At 39.4% G+C, this 17,608-nt stretch overlaps 1 protein-coding gene across 3 annotated transcripts in view; it reads left to right on the top strand.

Annotated features, from left to right (window-relative positions):
* LOC145357004 (mitogen-activated protein kinase 14) overlaps positions 1 to 2,999 on the top strand; it is a 78,143-nt gene extending 75,144 nt beyond the window's left edge. For all 3 annotated transcript variants that reach the window (XM_080210044.1, XM_080210045.1, XM_080210046.1), the window contains exon 12: positions 2,129 to 2,999. In XM_080210044.1, the coding sequence (XP_080066170.1) occupies positions 2,129 to 2,202 (74 nt within the window). In that variant the 3' untranslated portion in view covers positions 2,203 to 2,999. The remainder of the gene's footprint in view (positions 1 to 2,128) is intronic.
* The last annotated feature ends 14,609 nt before the right edge of the window (positions 3,000 to 17,608 follow it).

Genomic DNA, 17,608 nt, shown 5'->3' with positions numbered 1-17,608 from the left:
ATGTAAAATGTGCTAAAAATAGCCAACCGCAAGCATGACCCTGGAATATTGGCAGATTTTTTTCTCAGATGACCTAATACCAAGTTGTTGCTGTGTCCAAGGAATCTGAAATTCTGCATGAACATAGTGGTGGTGGGGAAGGAAGGGGTGATGCCTTTTTTTTTGAGCTCCTGATCCAAATCCTGGTGAGCTACAAATGTAGGTGAATGTTGAGCTGTGTTTTTATCTGTCCTTTATCAAAATTCCAAACTGTTTGCAATTTACGTTAATAGATTTCTAAGCAGATCATCAAGAAGGTTTGTTTTAAGAAATGCCATTGCAAATTTTCCACTGCCAGATTTTTGAAATGATTGTATGATCAGTGGATGACATGTCAAACCTGTTCACTGGCACAGTTAAAATCAGGCCTACTGTATCAAAAAGGATTTTTGAAGGGCTGTTTCTCCAGATGGGATGGATGCTGAAGTTATTTTTTCCAATCCCCGTCGAAAGCAATTTTGTATTGCTGGCTAGGCAAGAATTTATTGCCCATCCCTAATTGCCCTCAAGATCGCTGAATAAAGGGAAAACACATTAAGGGAATTGTTCAAAGTGTTACAGGATTAATAGCGCAAGAAATAAGCATTTAAGTGCATATTTGTTTATTACTGAAACCAAAAAATTGCAGCTTTGTACTCAGTCAGTTGCAGTTCCATATTAAACTATCGTACCTGTCCAGGCTGAGAGGGCATTATTTTGTAGGTTTATTAGTGAAATAATTAATTGGCAGTTTTGGATAGTAAATGTATACCACCAGAACCCACCTGAAGTGCTCAGCAATTTAACCAATATTTCAGGATATTCAAAGTTACATGATTGAAGATGCTGAATTTCTTGGGTGCTAATTCGATTTTCAGTACATTGGAGCATTTTTCAATCCCGTTAATGTGCAGCAAGGCTCTTCTATGACAAGGCTATTCTGTGATAACTTGGGGGGGAAAAAAGCCCAAAAATTAATTGAGAGCCACTCAAGCCAAAAATCACCTGTTCAAAATTGTTCTTAAACTCTCACCTTTCAAACAATTCCAATCCTGCAAGAAAACTAACTTCAGTGCGCCCCTTAATTCTTATGTGATTTTTTCCAGCAAAGCTATTTGCATTCGTCAGAGCCCTCAGAGAATCATGGAATCCCTCAGTGTAGAAGGAAGCCATTTGGCCCATCATGTCTGCATTGACAACAATCCCACCCAGCCCTAAACCCATATACTCATCTAATCCCCCTGACATTAGGGGACAATTTTCCATGCCCAATTAAACTAACCCCCACATCTTTGGCATATGGGAAGAAATTGGAGCACCCAGAGGGGCTGTGTATATAATACAATTGTATATGTACAAAATAGTGTAAATGTTTTTTTAAAATCAGTCTTTTTGAGGATGAGTCATTGATTGTAGTGTGTGTGTAAGCTTTGTGAGGGTAGCTTTACGAAACTAACTTGGAGTCCTTTGACTCAAATTGATAAGGACTTTTGTGCATTCCCTGTCTTTAAGTTTTAACTTTATTTATTAGTGACACAAGTAGGCTTATGTTAACATTGCAATAAAGTGAAAATCCCCTAGTCACTCCACTCTGGTGCCTGTCCGGGTACACTGAGGGAGAATCTAGCATGGCCAGTGCACCAAACCAGCTCGTTTTTTGGACTGTGGGAGGAAACTGGAGCTCCTGGAGGACAAACACGCAGACACAGAGAACATGCAAATTTCACACAGCCAGTCACCCAAGGCCAAAATTGAACCTGAGTCTCTGGTGCCACGAGGCACATGCTAATCACTGTCATTGTGCTGCCAATGAATCTACGTTTATTTAATTGTAAAAAGAACTTAGAAAAATAAGAGCAGTAAGTATTCTTAATCTTTGGATTACCCTTTGATTATGATAGAAATATGCAACAATGTCCACTTGTAGAAAATAATGACTTTAATTTTCTTTACATTTTGCTTGGAGTTTGTTTGCAGAACAAGATTGAATTTGCATTAATGTTTGGTGCAAGTATTTGAATCTTTGTATAAGGGATCTTATTTTCATTCAATGTTTTTATCCAGACATCGTAATACAAAGATATTTAAGATGTTGCTCTTTTGTGTTCAGGATTAACCTATGAAGAAGTACTCAGCTTTGTGCCGCCAGAGCTACAAGCTGAGAGTATGGACTTGGAGCCATGAAAACCTTACTTCTGTATTGAGATCTTTTATATCGCATCACTGTGAGGACTTAACCAGTTCGACTGATGGTTCTTTCCAATATTATCAAGTGCCTATCATGGTCTTGATGACGGATTGTTTGTGGGTGAGGGCAAAATAGAACTTTTATAACAATTCTTCTACGTCCTGCATGTTTTGCTAAATCCTGAGCAATTGCCAGCTTTTTGTATATTGCCATTATCATCCACTGTGAACTGTTAACTAAATCCCTTGCAAGCACTTGTATTCGAACTGGTAAACTTTGTGTATTTGTATGCCTTATTTTCAAAATTGCATACTATTTTAAATGTTCAATGACATGTACAAAAGCCACCCAAACCTAAAAACGCAGGCAGTAATTGTTACTTTTATAAAAAGTACAAATGGGATGTACATTAATTTATAGATGTATTTGCTGTTTACAGCATAAAGGGGTGATTGTTTTTATTGTAATTTCATTTTTAAAACTTACTGGACTGTTCAGCAATACTACAAACTAAAAGAATGCATGTCTTTGTTTATAAGATATTGGAACGGGAATGTTATAGCACAAATTCAAAGATTTAGGTAAATTTACTTATTTGTATTAAAATGCTTCATCACTCTTGTGTAAGATTAAGTAGAATTATGAAAAATATTTTCCATATACTGTAATAACTCCAGCTGTCCAATATACCTGTAGAGTTCCTTGTTGTAATTGTGACTTACCAGGTGTGACATCGTAGTAAGACCATACAATAAACTATTCTGAAATAAATTCAAATGCTTTTTTAAAAACCAAGTTGTTGTGTCTGACAAACTGTGATGAGGTTTTCTATAAACAGCTTTGAATAAAACACTAAATTTTGGCCGAGGTGTTGGATGGAAGGTTGTATAAGTTCCAAATCTCTTCTGCTTTCATACAAGTGGTCTGAGTTCAATTAAGGCAAATTTGGAGACTGTTTTATATGGAAATAGTTCCAAGACAATTTTAGGCCTTATAAATGTTTTGTTCCCAATTTTTTCCATCTTTCAAGACAACTCTTTTAAAACTAAAACAAGAGACCAAACACAAAACAAAAGGCTGAACATACACCTTAATTTGGATTATCAGGCAATCAAAAGACTAACCTTCACCCTTGTGTGAATGGGGGACAAAACCATCCTCTATACCATGCATGATGAGATTTCCTCTTTAGTCACCCACCTCTCTAATATATCCTGTAAGTTTGAATTAATTGTGAATAGTGTGTACGTTGAATTCAAACCTTTCTTTAATTACCAGTTAAAGTCAAAATATTGATCACGTCACAAGCAGTACTACCTTACGGACATATTTTTGCTCTGGAGTCCCTAATTAAATCTCTAATTAAAAGCTAATGTGTTGTCTGCTATGTAGGGCCAAGACCCAAAGTGCAGTATGAGAACAAGATTGAAGGGAAAAACAAGGAGAATTAAAAAATAGTGGTTGAATTGCATCAATTTTTTGAAATTTTAAAGACCTGTGGCTTGCTTGAGGAGCCGTGCAATTTTGTGGCTAACACAGCAACTCAATTTATTTGTTTGTTCTGCTTGACCACAAGTCATGAAGGGAAAACCAGAGAAGTAGTTAATGATGATTGTGGTTTGGTTACAACTCATTCACCAGCATTAGATTTTTTGAGCTTATTAATAGTGAAGATCACATCAGGTAAGCCACTAAGAAGGAAACTGCTCAATCTAACCTAGAACTACTTGCTTAATAGCATTGCAACATGTGCCTGACCACCAAGATGGATACAATCCACTTTTCATTTTTTGTGGTAGGTTGAAAATTACCTATAATGTAGAGGTGACAGTGGCATTGCATCTAGCTGACAGAAATGGTTGCCAGGAAAATGCAAATAACAAATAAAATCATATGTTTGAAATCCAGTTGTATGTGTAAAGTGGTTTAACCTGATAAGTTTGAAGTTTATTTCTGGGTGTGTCACAAGTAGGCTTACAGTAACACCACAATGAAATTACTGTGAAAATCCTCTTGTTGCCACACTCTGACGCTTGTTCAGGTACAAGAGAGAAATGCACGTAACTAGCACGTCTTTCAGACTGAGAGGAAACTGGAGCGCCCGAAGGAAACCCGCACAGACACAGGAAGAACATGCAGACTCTGCACAGACAGTGACCCAAGCTGGAAATTGAACCTGGGTCCCTGGTACAGTAAGGCAGCAGTGCTAATCATTGTTTTTGAAAAGAAGCAATCACTGATTCATCTAGCCTATCCTACTGTCAGCTTAGCTTAGAATTACTGGCCCTGTATCCTGTTCAAATTCATCTTGTCCTTTTTTCAAGTCTTTCCTATTTTCTGGCTCCACTTTGCTAATCTGTTCCACAATACTATCACCCTTTTATTGAAGAAATGATGCTTAGACTTACTATTTTCCTTTGACATCCTTAACTTTAAACTGCTATTAGTCATTGAACTTTGTTCCCAAGAAGAACTTTCTGAAATCTAATTTTCCTATACCTTTGAAAATTGAAGTTCCTCCTTGTGTTCTTTCTCAAGAACAAAATACAAGAATGGGCAATGTTTTCTTGTGACAAATCTTAAATTTAGCAATTAACTCCATAAACCAGCTCTGGATTCCCACTGATAATGTGTAATATGCAGATGAAACAAAGTGTGGTCTCTCAAAAGCTAGGTACAATACCACATCCTTTGACCCAAAATTTGCTGCCACTACTATTAATTCCTTTGTTTTATATGCTGTCTTGCTATCCTGTTCGAAAGAGCCAGATCCCGTTCCTTTGTTACCTCAGGCATGTGACCACACAACTTGCTCTCTACATTTTTGTTTGTTATACCGAAGCAAGTTCTCTACTTAATGGTCTTAAGTTGATTTCCATGAAACTCCAGCTCCCTCTAGATTATTGCATAATGGTTAATGCAGGTGATAAAACTACAGTCAACTTGGTGCCATTTACCATGGAAGATATTCTGCCTTCGTTTATAAAAATAGCAATGCCAAAATTGAGTGCTGTGGGAAAACCACTTGCAGACCAGTTTTCACAATGACAGTATCCTGAGCACCACTGCTCTTCAATCTATTGCACCTTGTTAACTAATCTATTAGGTGAGTCATTGTTAAATGTTTCCTTGAAATGCAAATCCGTAACATCTGCTGTCTCTCCTTTTTGCACCAGATCAGTGTCGGTTGTCTCAAAGTACTCCTATACCGTGGTCAGGTAGGACCAACTGGAACTGAAAATAAAGTGGCTTCAGATGTAACCATTCTAGACGATTCCACATACAAAGCTATATCAGTGCCTTGCATACTTCCACCACTCTAGATGTGAGGCTTACAGGCTGTAATTTGAAGTTTCATCCTTGTTTTCTCAACTATACTGACAAATTTGCTATTTTCTAATCTGCAATGTTCAGCACTTTTGGTTAGAAATTGTCAGTGCTCAAAACTAATTACCTTGGGTTCAGGAAACTTACCTACTATATTTCGTTTTGTGACGCAGTGGGTTCTAAGTCCACGTTTGTTCACTCTACTCGTTCCATTCTGGTATCTATTCTGACTCTTTAAAACAGTTTTGAGCAATTGCACCAGGTCTCTTGTCTTTAGATATTGTTCTTCCTACTGCCAGTAAAAAATGGATCAATATCCCTCTGCACCAATCTCTTGCTCAGCTTGTTTCCCCTTTGTATCTGATTACTTTATTGGTCCTCTTATTTGTTTTTACAGTTCTCCCTTTCCGGTGCCTACTATATTTAATTTCAGAAAACACATCTGAATGGTGGGAGGGTGCAGAGGGATCTGGGTGTTTAAGTGCATGAGCCACAAAAGGCTAGAATACAAGTACAAAAATTAATTGGGGAAACTAATAGATATTATCATTTATTGTGAAGGGAATTGATTGCAAAAGTAGTGAGGTTATGCTCCAGTTGTACAGGACATTGGTGAGACCACAAATCAAATCAAATGTATTGGTCTCCATATTTAAGAAAAGATCTAAATGCATTAGATGCAGTTCAGAGAAGGTTTGTTAGATGAATACCAGGAATGGGCAAGTTGCCTTATGAGGAAAGGTTGGAGTTTTTTTTTGTCTCCACTAGAGTTTAGAAGAACAAGAGGTTACTTGATCAAAACTTTTAAGGTCCTTAGAGGTATTGACAAGGTGGGTATGGAGAGGATGGCTCATGCCTTCCGGGATCTCCAGGTTTGTATTTGGGAAGTACCAAGACGTTCCCAGGTAAGAGTTTACCTGGCAATTGCCCAGAGGTACTAAATTAATTAAGAAAGCTCACCAACGCCTCTAAGAAAATTTATCACGTCTGTTATGACTCACCAATTTTAACAGAAGGACTGTAGTAAGCATCCTTTCCAGATGTATCACAGCTTGGTTTGACTCCTGCTCTGTCAAAGGGTTGTGAACGTAGCCCAGTCCATCATGCAAAATAGCCTCCTATCCATTGATTCTGTCAACACTTCCTGAGCCTTGGAAAAGCAGCCAGCGTAATCAAGGACTCCACACAGGCCGAGCATAATCTTTTCCACCACCTTGCATCAGGAAAAAGAGAAGTCTGAGAGTATGTACCAACCAACTCAAAAACAGTGTCTTCCCTGCTGTCATCAGACTTTAGAATGGACTTGTATATTCAGCTGATTTTTCACTACGTTCTATCAGTAACTACAATACTTAAAATAAATCCATGTCGGCTTTCCTTAATTGTGCTGCACTTGTCTAAGTAGTTTCCCTGAGATTATGCTGAATGGTCTGTAGTTGCTGGCATTATCTTTGCCAACAGCATCCTTTATGAACAATGGTATAATATTCATAATTTTCCAGTCCTTTGACACCACCTATGTCTAGGAAGAGCTGGCAGATTATCACTGGTGCCTTCAGTGTCATTGATGCATTTCATCCTGTTCTAGTACCTTATCAATTTTATGTAAAAATAACCTAACATCACCACCTTCTCAATTGTAAATTCCTGAGTGTAACAGTGACTACTTCCCTCTCCATGTCCTTGTATGACCCTAATCCATGGTTAACTGCCCGTTTATTATTTATATCCTTATTAAAGACCTTAAGATTCCCTTTTGTGTTGGCCATCAGTCTCTCTTCATGCTCCATCATTGCTTTTTTTTTTCCTAGTTTTTCAATTCCTCTCTTTTTCTTTCATATTCAGTTTGACTCTCCATTTTAATTTGTACCTGACATATATCATTCACGTACTTTTCATGTGCATGTCTGTCTTTCACCGTGGTAAAAGACAATAGAGGGTGTTGTATTGTTATGATACTGGACCAGAATACAAGTTAGACTAGGCCCCAATATTTGTTTCCTTTTTGGCAAAAATGTGAGAAAAGGGTACATTGCTCTAGGACTGACTTCACTGACAAAATATGGATTTTTGTACCAAAACAATCTTCATTTATAAGTTTAAATATGACCAACAAAGGAAACTGTTTAACCATTAATAGTTGAACAATACTTAAAAATGAGAGGAAACAATTTTAATTTCTAACTTATCCCTGTTTCAGTTCCAAATGAACAACATTCCTCTGATACACTCAAAGACCACTTTAAATATAAGTGTAGACAGCTTTAGAGTTTTCTGAGATAGGAGTTTTAGTAACTTGTAGGAGTCTATCTTCAAACAATTTCCAGCTAAAAATTCTGATTCTAAATTTCAAAAACTTCTTCATAACACAGACTTTGTTCTGCACATTAACCACATTATCACATGACCTTGTCAATCAACAAGGAATCTTGTGTAAACAAAAGTCCATTAGTCCCATCAAAATAACATTCCTACCTGAAATGAGGAATTAACTTGCATTTACAACACTTGCGCCGAATGTTTTTTGACACAACTGCCTGTAGAATAAAGCTGAATCTTTAAACATTCTACAGAAACATTAAAAAAATCAGTTATACTACCATCATCATAGTCGATGTGCTTGTCCTACATTTCTCCTTCAAGAGAATATAACTTGGTGTATTGCCTGCAAAATTATATCTTTGAAGATATCCCACTGTTCAGCCACCGTTTGATTCCAATTCACTCAACTCGGATGCAATCTCATTGAAGTTGCATTCCCCCAATTAATTATCCCTGCTCTGGATTGCTCCTTGTTCTTTTCCATGGCCAACCCAAACCCTAGTAACTGTCCCCTAAATGCTCTCCCATTGAATTTAACACACAGGTCAACTCATTCCCCAGAACCAGATTCAATTGAGCCTGCCCTCTTGTGGATTGGAAATATGGTGCTGCAGAAAATTATCTAGAACACACCCCAGGAACTCTCATCCCTTTGCACTATGCCCACTCCAATCCATATTTGGATAATTGAAGGCCTACATTGTGACTACTCTATAATTCTTATCTCTTCATAATTTCTTTGCAAATGTGTTTCTCTATGTCCCTTCCTCTAGTACATGGTCTATATACTTCATATCAATAATATTGCATTCATTCCTTACCTTTAGGTTGAGAGATTTCATCCTTGATCCCTCTGGAATATCCTTTCTGTCCAGTGTTGTAATCTTTAATAAATACTCACTGTGCCTCTCACCAGCACTCTGTCCCCCTGTCCAACTCATTTTCATCCTTTCCTCTTTCTCCTGAAGACCTAATATCCAGGAATATTTATTACCCGGTCCTGCTCTCCTTTAAGCCAGGTCTCCGTTATAGCAATATCTTGGTCCCATTTGCCAATCTGTTCAGCATTAGCTTAGGGATGTAATTTCCCATCTTGCAGCCTGCATTTGGTGAGTGCGTATACATCTAGTTAGATTTTGTTTGTTTTTGGGTTGACGTTCTGTTGGACATGAAATGAGTAGAAAATGTTGTAAATACGCAGGTCAGTCAGTGTCTTTAGAGAGATTGTCGTCTCATTTTGCTTCTTTCAAATGGGACATTCGTCAGAGGATGTAATACTAATAGGACTTCCTATGCTCACCTGGTCCTTGCCTCACCTTGTTTTTGGATCTTAATCCAATTACTATTCCAAAACAATATTTATCCTTTTCTTTCAGAAATCAAACATTCCATATGATCTTAGTCTTAAGCATGTTTTATTTGTTCATTTGATCCCTTAATCGTAGCTGTCAATGTAAATCTAACTTCCAAATAGTCACAGCTCAAAATTTTGGCTTCTGTTAGCGCACACATGGAATGTTTCTTTAAATTTTCAAAGTAGCTAAATAAATGCTCCATTGATTTTTATGCCTGCTTAGCAAATTGTGGAGGGAATTATCTCGTCGTTCTTGACCATTCTTTCCTAGTTGATGAATAGCACGATCTGCACAAATTCTGTTGTGACAACACTGTGCCTTTAAGAAATGTATGTGTCATGTTTCTTGTGCAGGATTTGTTTTAGCAGTCAGTTCTATTAATCAGTGCCGCTTGTCTTTAACTGGCGGCCCCTGTAGATACTGCAAAAACATAATTATTCCTAATTGCTGGAATGTTTGTTTTATTCTGTGTTAATGCAGTTTTTTGTGTGTTTTCCCCTGATTTTTTCAGAGTAGGACTTGATTAGATTGATTGACAGGAAACATTATGTGAATGGGTAGGATTTCGCTTACACAGAGAAATCAGCTCAGTTACTGCTTGGGATCTTTTGAGCAAGGTAGTTCTCTCTATTCTGACTCTCTCTGGTTTTGACGACTAGATCTTCCAGGGAATAAATTTCTTCCTTAGGCTGCTGTTTGGGAGTCAGAAGACAGGTGTCTTTCTGTATCTGTCCAAAGGGGAAAAATGCTGTAAGTGTAGCACCCACATGAGCATATCTATTTTTGTGTTAACTGAGCCTGAAGAAGGATGTATTGCTTAAACTGGATCTATAGAAATAGCTGGCTGTTAAGAATTATACCTTGTCATGTTTAAGAGTTTCAATTGGTAAAATTATGCTAATTTTTTTTGTTATATTTTAGGTGTGTTGTTAAATTTTGTTCTAATAAAAGTTTCCTAATGGATCAATCAAATCATACCTGGAGTGAAACACCTCACGATCACCATAATGCCAAAATCAAACCATGTTGGTGTATAGCCTAACTTCATAATATACCTCAGAGTTTCTAATCTGGCACTGTCTTTTACTCTTCTTCTAAGGTATTGACTTTCTTCCACAACCAGATACCTAAATGATAGAAAATTCTATCTCTGTTGCAACTTCATTGACACTGCCCAGATTTAACACTGTCTCCCCATCTACAGATACCCATGAATACTTACAGGCCTTATCCTTTCATAGGAAATCATTAATTCCCAATTTATTAGTATTTAGGAACATGGATTTAAAACAACAGATTTTACGTGTCTATTTTACGCAGGGGGACATGAATGTAGCTGTGGAGGACACTGGGGTGCAGGGGTGTAAAATAGAAAGTATTGCAGTTGAAACCAGGGATGTGCTGGATATTCTAGAGGGCTTGAAAATAGATAAGTCCCCTGGTCCGGATGGGATTTACCCTAGGATTCTCTGGGAGGCTAGAGAGGTGATTGCAGAGCCTCTGGCTCTGATCTTCAGGTCATCGTTGGTCTCTGGTATAGTACCGGAAGATTGGAGGACAGCGAATGTTGTCCCATTGTTTAAGAAGGGGAACAGAGACTTCCCCGGGAATTATAGACCGGTGAGTCTTACTTCTGTTGTGGGCAAGGTTTTAGAAAGAATTATTAGGGATAGGATTTATAGTTATTTGGAGAGTAATGAATTGATTAGAGACAGTCAGCATGGTTTTGTAGCAGGTAGGTCGTGCCTTACTAACCTTATTGAGTTCTTTGAGAAAGTGACCAAAGAGGTGGATAGGGGTAAGGCAGTTGACGTGGTATATATGGATTTTAGTAAGGCGTTTGATAAGGTTCACCATGGTGGGCTTCTGCAGAAAATGCAGATGTATGGGATTGGGGGTAATCTAGGTACTTGGATCAGGAATTGGCTGGCGGACAGGAGACAGAGGGTGGTGGTTGATGGTGAATATTCGTCATGGAGTTCGGTTACAAGCGGTGTGCCTCAGGGATCTGTTTTGGGGCCACTGCTGTTTGTAATTTTTATTAATGATCTGGATGAGGGTATAGTTGGGTGGATTAGTAAGTTTGCTGATGACACCAAAGTCGGTGGTGTGGTAGATTGTGAGGAAGGGGGTCATAGTTTGCAGGGTGACTTAGACAGGTTGCAGAGCTGGGCCGCGAGGTGGCGGATGGAGTTTAATGCGGAGAAGTGTGAGGTAATTCATTTCGGTAGGAGTAACAGATGTGTTCAGTATAGGGCTAACAGGAGGACTTTGAATAGTGTGGAGGAGCAGAGGGATCTAGGTGTATGTGTACATAGATCCCTGAAGGTTGGGAATCAAGTAGATAAGGTAGTTAAGAAGGCTTACGGTGTCTTGGCGTTTATTGGTAGGGGGATTGAATTTAGGAGTCGCAGCGTCATGTTGCAACTGTACACAACTCTGGTGCGGCCGCACTTGGAGTACTGTGTGCAGTTCTGGTCCCCACATTACAGGAAGGACGTGGAGGCTTTGGAGAGGGTGCAGAGGAGGTTTACCAGGATGTTGCCTGGTATGGAGGGGAGGTCATATGAGGAGAGATTGAGGGATTTGGGGTTGTTTTTGCTGGAAAGAAGGAGGCTAAGAGGGGATCTTATTGAAACATATAAGATGATTAGAGGTTTAGATAGGGTGGATAGTGATAGCCTTTTTCCTCGGATGGAGAATGCTAGCACGAGGGGGCATGGCTTTAAATTAAGGGGTGGTAGTTATAGGATGGATGTCAGGGGTAGGTTCTTTACCCAGAGGGTGGTGAGGGATTGGAATGCCCTGCCTGCTGCGGTTGTAAATGCGCCTAGTTTGGGGGCGTTTAAGAGATCTATGGATAGGTTTATGGACGAAAAGGGATTGGTTTAGATTAGTGGGTCAGTGTTTTGTTTTAAAAAATCTGGTCGGCGCAACATCGTGGGCCGAAGGGCCTGTTCTGCGCTGTAATGTTCTATGTTCTATATATGCATTACCTGAGTTAACATTTACTCAGTTTGGGTAACAAAACAAAGTATTACTTTGATAAAAATTGTTCCAAATTGAGCCCCTAAATTAAGAATACATTTAATTCAAACAACAAAATTTTCTTTTTGAAACCCAAAACCTATACGGACTATTTTTCCATTAATGTGTCAAAAGATAAAGTTTATTTATTCCCTTAAACTGTAGGTAACTTCTCCATTTATATAAGTTGCTAGTCTATGCACTTAACTTATTCAATCAATTACATGTCAGAGTAGTGCCTACAATTAAGCACAACTAATCACTTTTAATTCAAAAGGTAACAGATAAATCTGAAAAACTTTTGTACAAAAGGTCCCAATTATCAGTATATTGTGAGAATTAATCTTGAAGCTGCTGAACTTGATCGTTGTCTGTATTCACCAGTGACCTATGTTAAAAACAAAACACAAATGGTATATTCAGCTTGCAGCCAAATGAGTTAATTTGGTCAAGATATATTTCTTGATCAGCAAGTTAGATGTGTAATGAATTAAAAAGAAGGTTGTGGACGCAGAACAAATGTTTTTAAAATTATCACTGCCTCTTTTAAAAAAAAACACAAAGAACGGAGAGAGCATGTGGTCTCCTGTCAAGCTTTAGAGTATTTTGTTCACAGTTTGAGCTAAGACTGCCCAGGATTACTCCAAACTCAAACTGATTATTTTAAAATTTCAATTACGTACTTTGATTTTTAACTTTTCCATTTACTTTCCTGAGAATTGTGTTCGAAGGAACTAGCGTATCCCATGGGCAGGATTTTCTGGCCGCATTCGCCCCAAGAACAGAAAATCCTGCTGGAGGTCAACAGAACTTTGCAAGGTCCTGTCCCACTGGCTACAATTCCTGTGATGTGGAAATGCCGGCGTTGGACTGGGGTAAACACAGTAAGAAGTCTCACAACACCAGGTTAAAGTCCAACCATTTGATAGTAATTCCTGTGGCAGGATGGACGGGAAAACTCTGCCCCATATCTTTTGAGCAGTAATTACGGCCAGCGATTATACCCAAGATTAAGGATTCAAACGTTTGCCTTGTTTCAAATTACACTTTTAATTCAGCTCATGGCTCCCATTTCATCTTAAACTCAGTATCAAAACTATTATTGCAAAGGCACAATTTAGAGGAAACACTATGAAATATTAAAGCTCGCAACACAACAAAGGAAAATCCACACATTCTTATTAGACACATACACACATTCTTTCATGGAACACATTTCCACAGCATTTTGCTTTCAATCAATCTTAATGATTTAAAACTGAAATGAAAATGAAACATTCAAAGAAAATAAAGGAAATAGTTTAAGACAGCCTTCATTCTTCAAAACTGTAAATAAAACTCAGAAAACAGTAAATGCTCAAGAAATTATATAAAAAGTAAGATTAATACTTTCTACAACTACAAATAGCTTTTGAATTTCAACCAAAGTGTAAAGCATTCCATTTTATTGCCCCGCAGCACCATTCTCCTCCAGAACAAAACAATTGCTTTAACAACTGTATCATTTTTATCATAACTTATCCTTCTCACTCAATCTAATTCAAAGTACAAACACATAGATTGAACAAGCAACTATAAAGCAACTAACAGAACCAGACCACAGAGTTAACTATGATTCGGATGAGACAAATCATATCGACACCAACACAGAGACAGCAACGAATGTTTTCCTTATCAACTCAGCTCCTAGCTCTCCTCAAGTTGGATTTGAGTTTTAGATGCAGCTATTCAAACACTTCTCCATGCTATTAATTAGCTTTTTCCAAACATGCATTGTCTATTTTATAGCTGACCAGAGTTTCCCCACCATGCTTACTGCATAGTCATGGATCTGTCAGTAGTTTTTCTTGCCAATTAGTTTACAATATTTCCGGGTCATAGGGACATTGTTCTTTTCTCTCCTCATTCTGAAACCGCTCACCTCCCCCTCTCCACCACCACCCCCCAACCCTTTATTGTGTACGTAAGCTGCTGCACCTTGCCCCATAGAGTTGGTATTGATGGGGTTCATGGGCGTGGATGTGAGTGGTACTGTTGGCTCCACTGCATACTCATCACATGGGGGATTTTGCCAGAGGTCGTCCCTGTCCCTGCACTTACAGGCCTCATCTGCCATGCCTACCCAATGTATATTGCCATTTAACAAGTCCCTCTGAGCCAACCGTAGAGATTTCAATTTGGCACTGTCTTCATCCATCCTTAGATCCTCAAAAGTGCACATCATGGCCCTTTGAGCTCGGAGTTGCAACTTTAACTTATCCACCTCCCTCTGACACTTTGCACGGTCAGTTGATTTCTGCCTCTGTTCTATGTTTGACGGTCATTACACCTTTGCTCTGTTTCCACAATCCTCCAGTTAGCTATGCCTATTTCCCGCACAGATCTCGCTCTCTCTTGATCTGCTTTCTCAAACTGCATCTGCAAGCGACTCATACTATACTGGAATTTTATTCCATTGTTCAGCCTCTCCAGCTCTAACGTGTCACATATCAGATGCTGCTTCAGTTTATGCCTGTCTGTTCAAGGCATAGCAGTAGCCACTGTCCAATCAATCCTTGGGTGACTGTGTGGAGTTTGCGTGTTCTCCCCGTGTGTGCAGGGGTTTCCTCTGGGTACTCCGGTTTCCCCTCTCAGTCCAAAGATGTGCAGTTTAGGTGGGTTGACCATGCTGAGTTGTCCCTTAGTATTAGTGGGATTAGCAGGGTAAATATCACAGAATCATAGAATCCCTACAGTGCAGAAGGAGGCCCATCAAGTCTACACAGGCCACAATCCACCTAGGCCATATCCCCTTAATCCCACGTATTTAATCCCTGCTAATCCACCTGACACTATGGAGCAATTTACAATGGCCAATTAACCTATTCCGCACATCATTGGACTGTGGGAGGAAACCGGAGCACTTAAAGGAAACCCGTGCAGACATAGGGAGTACGTGCAGCCTCTGCACAGACAGTGATCTGAGACTGGAATTGTACCCTGGTCCCTGGTGCTGTGAGGCAGCAGTGCTAACCGCTATGCCAATGTGTTGCCCCTATGTGCGTTTATTTAGATAGGGCCTGAGTGGGAATATTGCCAGTGCAGACTTGATGGGCAAATGGCCCACTTCTACACTGTAGGGATTCTATGATGGAAAGCAGTCAGCACCTTGGACATACTCTCTTCCCCCTTCTGCCGGGAGAAAAATATGATGTCATGAATCAACTATCTCAAGAACAGCTTCTTCCCTGTTGCCATTTTCCTTTGGGTTCTCCGGTTTCCTCCCACAGTCCAAAGATGTGCAGGATAGGTGGATTGGCCATGCTAAATTGCCCCTTAGTGTCAGGGGATTAGCTAGGGTAAATGCATGGGGTTATGGGGATAGGGCCTGGTGGGATTGGGGTCAGTGCAGACTCGATGGGCCGAATGGCCTCCTTCTGCTCTGTAGGTATTCTATGATCAGACTTTTGAATGGATCTACCTCACATTAAGAAAATCCTGCACTCCTTTCCTTCCCCATATATGTTATACTTTGTATAGCATGCAAGAAACAATACTTTTTGCTGTATACTAATACATTTGACAATAATAAATCAAATTGAATGTTTGTACCATAGCTGCACCTGTTCCTTGCTGCTCCCAAAGTTCTTAGCCTGATGCAGAGTTAGCCCTTTTAACCATTAGGCTTTGCTGGTGTCTTTATCAATACCCATTCTGCTACAGGTGACTACAGTGAGTACTAAATGCATCAAATACACGTAAATTGTCTCACATGCAATGACAATTGGAACTTTTGGACAACTGCATGGGAATGGGTCAATAGGTGTATGTTACATCTAAGGTTCTTACATGGGGAGCTGCTGAGAAAGGACATCTGGATTTGGAGGATGTAAGAAGGCTTCTGGGCCCATTCGAAAAGAAAGAACAAATTTGCACTTACCTAACACCTCTCACGGTCTCAGGACCAATGTTCCCTTTAAAATTTAATTGCATGCAGGACCCAGATTTTTACTGTACACTAACTCTAATCCTAACCCTTAACTCATTTTGTGTAGCCACAGAGATGTATCATTTATCCCAGAACAAAACCTGGATGATAACTTTCAGACTGTTGTGTGCTAACGTGGAAGATTGGTCAGGATATTTTAATTGGTTGTTAGTTTACATACTTTTTAAAATGTAGTAATTGTTACAATGTATGGAACGTACCAGTCAATATGTGCTCAGCAGGATTCCATGGACAAGATAAAGACGACTAAATGATATTGGTTGTGGGAACAAAATAGAGCAAGGCATTGGTTGGTGTCCCCTAATCCACTCAAAATAGTGCGTTGTAATACTTGATGCTCAAAGGAGAGGGCAGACTTTGGTTTAACATCTCTTCTGAAAGCCAACCCTCTGTGTCACAATCCCTCGGTAATGCACTCAAATATCAGTCTTGTTTATGCACTCTTTGCAGGATTGGAACATGAACCCACAATCATTTTGACAGTGAGTGCCACACTGAGCCATTGCTGACACCCATTATGTTTGTATATCCCAGGGAAAAAGTCAGGAGTGTGATGGAATACTCTCCCTTTTGTCTGGTTGAGTGCAGCTCCAGTAGCACTCAAGCTTGACCTCATTCAGGACAAAGCAGCCCACTTGATTGGCATCCCATTGACCACCACTTTAAACATTCACTCTATCCATCACTGAAACACAATGTGTACCATCCACAAGATGAATTGCAGCAACTTCAACCTTCAACCAGACTCTCCAAACCCACGATCTCCACCATCTAGCAGAATAAGGGCATAGATGCATAGGAACACCACCACCCGGAAGCCCCACACCATCCTGATTTGAAATATTCTACCATTTCTTCCCCTGTTATTAGGTCAAAATCTTGGGCCTCCCTTCCTAACAGCACATGGACTGCAGCAGTTTAAGAATGTGGTTGACCAGCACATCTTAAAGGGAAATTAGATTAGATTTATTATTGTCACGTGTATTAACATACAGTGAGAAGTATTGTTTCTTGCACGCTATATAGACAAAACATACTGTTCATAGAGAAGAAAACAAGAGAGTGCAGAATGGAGTATTGCAGCCATAGCTAGGGTGTAGAGAAAGATCAACTTAATGCAAGGTAAGTCCATTCAAAAGTCTGACAGTAACAGGGAAGAAGCTGTTCTTGAATCGGTTGGGACGTGACCTCAGACTTTTGTATCTTTTTCCTGAAGGAAGAAGGTGGAAGAGAGAATGTCTGGGTTGCATGGGGTCCTTGCTTATATTGGCTGCTTTGTTGAGGCAATGGGAAGTGTAAACAGAGTCAACAGATGGAAGGCTGGTTTGCGTAATAGATTAGGCTACATTCACAACCTTTTGTAGATCCTTGTGGTCTTCAGCA

This window comes from Carcharhinus amblyrhynchos, chromosome 22 (genome assembly GCF_965287045.1).
Source record: "Carcharhinus amblyrhynchos chromosome 22, sCarAmb.v2.hapA, whole genome shotgun sequence".
NCBI lineage: Eukaryota > Metazoa > Chordata > Chondrichthyes > Carcharhiniformes > Carcharhinidae > Carcharhinus > Carcharhinus amblyrhynchos.
This window is presented reverse-complemented; position numbering and strand designations above follow the sequence as displayed.